Source organism: Sinocyclocheilus rhinocerous, unplaced genomic scaffold, assembly GCF_001515625.1.
Source record: "Sinocyclocheilus rhinocerous isolate Xijiao unplaced genomic scaffold, SAMN03320098_v1.1 scaffold1004, whole genome shotgun sequence".
NCBI classification, from domain to species: Eukaryota; Metazoa; Chordata; class Actinopteri; order Cypriniformes; family Cyprinidae; genus Sinocyclocheilus; species Sinocyclocheilus rhinocerous.
The window spans coordinates 971,806-977,408 of record NW_015627248.1 but is presented as its reverse complement, the minus strand read 5'-3'; the positions used below and the strand labels follow the sequence as shown (position 1 = coordinate 977,408).

The 5,603-nt window shown below is 38.7% G+C and overlaps 1 protein-coding gene across 5 annotated transcripts in view; it reads left to right on the top strand.

Moving 5' to 3' along the window:
- The window catches only part of ralgapa1 (Ral GTPase activating protein catalytic subunit alpha 1), an 86,035-nt gene that overhangs the window by 26,882 nt on the left and 53,550 nt on the right, over nt 1-5,603 (top strand). For all 5 annotated transcript variants that reach the window (XM_016534738.1, XM_016534728.1, XM_016534753.1 and 2 more), the window contains exons 11-17: nt 1,796-2,041; nt 2,417-2,587; nt 3,148-3,267; nt 3,528-3,676; nt 3,770-3,893; nt 4,967-5,204; nt 5,361-5,525. In XM_016534738.1, the coding sequence (XP_016390224.1) occupies nt 1,796-2,041; nt 2,417-2,587; nt 3,148-3,267; nt 3,528-3,676; nt 3,770-3,893; nt 4,967-5,204; nt 5,361-5,525 (1,213 nt within the window). The remainder of the gene's footprint in view (nt 1-1,795; nt 2,042-2,416; nt 2,588-3,147; nt 3,268-3,527; nt 3,677-3,769; nt 3,894-4,966; nt 5,205-5,360; nt 5,526-5,603) is intronic.

The following is a 5,603-nucleotide window of genomic DNA, read 5'->3' as shown; positions in this document are numbered from 1 at the left end:
TTACATGTATATGTAGAGCTTATGTAGGCTCTACAACAAAGGAATTGCTGATCTCTAGTAGTGCTGGGCGGTATACCGGTTCATACCGAATACTGGTGTTTATTTTTGTTATGATATTAATTTTTAAAATACCGCAATACCGGTGTATGTCGCTTAAACAACGTTGGGAACGCGACACTGTTTGAAAGGGGTCCCTTTTCACTGTTGCACTGTGTTGAGGGAACAGCTGTTTGTGTTACTAAGCGTGAAAGTTCCGAAACTGAAGCTGTAGAACTAATAGAACGTGATGACAGAAGAACTCATCCACAATATCCACATTGACCGCCACAAATATCCACCGCCCGCTGCCATCAGCTTCCGCGTCTCACACACACGAGCGCGACTTTAGCACTAGATTTAGCAACTTTCAGACCCTTTTAGCGGCTTTTTCCCATCGAATATTCATACTGACAAACCTAGCGACTTTTCTGGATAAACCTTAGCTATGGTTCAGTTGGAAGATTTCGCCAGTGCTGTCCCGCGAACGCGAGGTCTGTCTTTCCCGGAGAAGTGTCGGCATCTGTTCCATCTGTTCTGTGCAGTGAGCGGCAGAGAAGCAGCGCATTCAGTTGGCCGCACCGCAGCCATAAATGAGTTAAATGAATGCAAAACAGCATTTCCTAGCACCTGTCGCTTACTGATTGTTTAGAATTATAAATATGAGCGTAGTTCGTCTGTTAATATCACATGCATTTTTTTTGTTACTCAGACGCAGGCAGTGCGCTGCATGAGACAAAAAAGTAATATAGCCAAAACAACCGCATAGCCGCTCTTTAGTGTAGATGCATGTTGATTTTATCAGACGATGCCGCGATTATAAACGAGAGTGACTCCTGGTTAACATGTATTAAAAGGGGTCGTGTTTAGTCACTATTTAGTGTGGTATTTTTTGACAATATTCACTCATCATGATCATGATAGTAAAATAGGGCATTCTAAGTCAATATACTGCAGTATTTCCTCTCTCAATCAGTAGAAAATATGGTTAACACCCGGTCATGCATGAAAAAAAAAATACCGTCATGTACCGTGAAACCGGTATAATTTTGAAAAATACCGTGATATAAATTTTTGGTCATACCGCCCAGCATTTCCAAACCCGCAAGACATTGGTTAATCTTTGAAACACAAAGTAAGATCTTTGCTGTAAAACAAATCCATATCAGTGGAGCGGTGTAATCCAAGTCTTGTGAAGAGGTACGGTTGATTTATATGAGAAACAGATTTAATTTAGGCTTTTATTTACATTTTACGAATGATCGACACGCATACATAGAGCACATCACATATGGTTAACATGGAAACTCAAACAAATGAGATCCAGTGAGGTTTGTTCTAGCATGTGGCACATGTGCATGACACAAGAACGAGATTCTGTGTATACCATATGCAATGCGGCCGATCGTAGCGCTTGGATCATATGAATTAATTTAATGATGCCTTTATGACCTTTTTGGACCTTGGTTAGGTTTTTTCTTTTCTTTCTTTTTTTTCCAGTTTTGGTTACCAGTACTTTTAGTTGAAACCTGTTAGGTTTCATTAAAAATATTAAAATTTTTGTTTCAAAGGTGAACCGAAGTCTTGTGGGTTTGAAACTATTTGATGACAGACTTTTCATTTTTGGGTGAAGTACCCCTTTAAGGTCTGGACCGGTAACCGAACAGTTAAAGTCTTATTAAGCGACGTACACATTGTCTCAACGCTATCGATCAAGCTTGGTATGCACAAATTTTTTGCAATGTTGCTGCTGTTTCAGAGAGCAGCGGTGGGCCTGGCTGCCCGAGGGGAGGATGGCGGCCTGAGACCAGATGGTCTAGATGGTGGTGGGACTGGTGAGCCGGAGCAGTCGCACTCCAACACCAGCACCCTGACTGAGAGAGAGCCCAGCTCCTCCAGCCTCTGCAGCATGGACGAAGAGCACCTCACAGACATTGAGGTGGTGCGCCGGGTCCTTTGCTCCTCTAGAACCAACGTCAACTTTATCACTGAAATCTTTCGACAGGTAATCTTATCATGAGGAACAGAAGGACTTCAGTACATCTAAATATTAATGAAAAAGGAAGAAGTCTGGCTCATTTTTGAAGAAGTTGTAATGAGAGAGGTTGATTGTTCTGATAAGGGACTTCTTTGTCCTAGTGTGATTAGAGTTCACAAAGAGGAACTGCTATGTGTGAGAAATGTTAAATATCAATAGGGATTGTTATAGCCCGTATTCTGAAGATCTCAAAGACCCTGTTCAAAATGGTGCACTTGATGTGTACAAAAGCCTTTATTTTGGTGTGTGGAAAGATGTCCAGTTAATGTATGTCTTTAGTCACAGATGCCTCTGCACACTGATTCTGTCTGTGAATATAATAGAGTGTATTATATTTTGCAGGCGTTTCTGCTGCCCATGTGTGAGGCCGCAGCCATGCGTAAGGTGGTGCGGGTGTATCAAGAGTGGATCTCTCAGCAGGATAAGCCTGTGTTTATGAGAGAGCCAGAGGAAGACCGATTCACAGGCCAGCTGGACTCCACCCACGAGCAGAGAACTGATAAAGAGGAGGTGGTAGGTGTCTCTGAAGTTGACAACAGAGGAATGCAAAGGCAGTTATTACACACTGAGTCAGCCTGCACAACAGCTTTTTTTTTTTTTTTTGCATCTGATACATCAGTGGTGGTATTGGCTAATATCCACTTTTTTAATTATTCCGTCAGGCTAGGTTAATGTAAGAAGCTTACATCAGAGCTTATTTTTCCCCAATTCAAAGAGTGTGTACTTTTTCTAAAACAAGTTTCTGAAGTATAAAATAAAATGTATAAAAATAGTATTTATGTATTTATGTATTTATTATAAAACAAAAGATTAAATGGTTTACTGAAGTATTAAATACTCACCAACTTTTTTACTGTATATTATATTGATGATTACACCATTGAAAACAACACTGGAATTTTAATGTGAAATGTATTTATTTATTATAATACAATATTTATTCTTTATTTTTATTTTTTCATAGAACAGATAAAACAGCATATATTTTTATATTGACTATCTAAGCAATTATCTGTTATTAATACTGTACTGCTGTTGTTTAGCAATCAGTGTCTATTTTGTTTTGTGCGTAGGATATTGGGCTCACGGTTCACAGTCGAAACCCTAATTGGTGTAGGAATTCTGGGAGTAAATCCTCTGACTCTGAGGTATTGGAGTATAATGTCCATGCTGGTGTCCAGGCCACACTACAGGTGAGTTTTGGTGTCGGTGTACAGGTGGTTTACGACCTAGACTGGAAACTGAAAGATTGTAGGTTCAAACCCTGCAAAGAGCAATTGAAGAGTTATTAGCATTGTGCAAAACATTGATGCACATAGCTTTGCATGTCAAATAGCTGACTGTTTATTTACTTATTTATTTCTGGATGAAGCAGAGTTCAGTTCATGGGAAATTTTGTGAAACATTTCTCCTTCCAGTCTCAGTTCCCCACTACAATCTTTTTTTCTTGCAGGTTTTCATCACCAACTCCTCTAACGTCTTCTTTCTGGAGGCAGCCAATGAGCTGAAGTCACTTCTGGAAGAGCATGTTGACATGTGCAAGCGTGTGCTCAATATATACCGCAGTCTGGTCATGCATGAAACCATGAACCAGAAGACCTGGTATGATGACTATGACATTCCAATTCATTAATCTGGTTTTAGGTGTCTGCTTGGAATATCTGCTCATCCTGAGTGTATTTGTGTTCGTCACAGGGAGCAGATCTTGCTGGTGTTGCTAAGGGTAACGGAGTGTGTGATGAAGAGGCCTCCCTCTTTTATGCCTCATGGGAAGAAGTGTAACACTTTATCAGGCCGTTTGGCGGGGGCCATTTTTCAGGTACCGCCCACCAACACACCATGGCAGTTTTTTTTTTTTTTTTCAGTTAGGTGTTTCTACAATTGTGAATAGGAGACATTTTTGGATGGCTCCGCCCATAGTGAATTCTCATTGGTCCAAAAACACTCACCACATACTACACATTGTACATGTTGTGTGCTTTAGCTTTTTGCAGTATTTCACTTTCAGTTGAACAGAAAAATTACTTGCCGTTTGAAATCTGATTTGGACAGAGCCAGTAGATATCAGCTCTATGATAGTCACTTTTTTTTTGAGCTTTAATTTAACTTTTTTATTTTAGTCAACACTGTTTCCTACATGATGAATTGTTAGTATTTGAAATAACAATTTTTTTTTTTTTTTTTTACTAAAATAATTACAATTCTTTTCATTGTCATTTCAAAATAAAATATAAAAATGAGATGGAAAAACTTTAACTTAAAAACGTATTAATGTATAAAAAATCTTTGGGAAGTAACTGAAAATAAGTTTAGTAAAAGTACTAAAATTACTAAAACTAAAACTTAAATTTAAAGCTAAACAAAAACTAATAAAAGAGACAAAAGCACATAAATTACTAAAACTTAAAGGCATAATTCATTCAAAATTTCAATTCTGTCATTATTTACTCACCCTCATGTTGTTCCAAACCTTTATGAATTTCTTTCAGCTTTTAAACACAAAAGAAGATATTTTTAAGAATGCTGGTAACCAAATAGTTGACGGTAGCCATTGACTTCAATAAAAATACTATGGAAAAAAAATACTATGGAAGTCAGTGGCTATCAGCAACTGTTTGTTTACCAATATTCTTCAGAATATCTTCTTTTGTGTTTAGCACAAAAAATACACTTTGGAACAAGTGGGTGGCGAGTAAATTATGAAAGAATTTAAATTTTTAGGTAAACTAAAATGAAAACTAAAAACATAAAAATAAAAGCTATTTTTATGTTTATATATAGAATACTAATAAATACAATTTAATATTTAAATAATTACCTAAAATTATTATTTCTAGTTCATCTGTTGAAGTGCCTGATGTAGTCCATACTTTGGGCTGTCTTCCTGTTCAGACTCTGATTGTGGCCTGGATCAAAGGGAATCTGAATGTGTACATCTCTCGGGAGCTGTGGGACGACCTGCTGTCTGTACTCTCATCTCTCACCTGCTGGGAGGAGCTGGTCACTGAGTGGTCCCTCACCATGGAGACACTTACCAAGGTACTAGCACGCAACCTTTACAGCCTGGACCTGAACGAGCTGCCCCTGGACAAGCTCAGTGAACAGAAACAGAAGAAACACAAAGGCAAAGGTGAGTTTGTACAGAAATACAAAATTACACGAGTACTTTTATGCTTGCACACAGACTAAGGTAGTTGCACAACATGCAAACTCAAGCCATTGTAGCATTTGAAAGATTTTGAAACATCACTATCATATGTTTACATGATACATTCGCTCCCTCTAGGTGGCGCCCACGAGTGCCAGAAAATCACTGTGGATAGGTCGTTCTCCAAAGGCTGGAGTCGAGATCCACCAGGCCAAGCTGCTGCCATGAGACAGCGCAGCGCTACCACTGCTGGCTCACCAGGCATCGAGAAGGCCAGAAGCATCGTCAGACAGAAGACAGTGGGTGAGTGTGCTTCAAACACTTCTTGTTCTCTCTTCCTGTCAGTTTAAAACTTTTTTTTTTTTTTTCTTTTAAATTGTA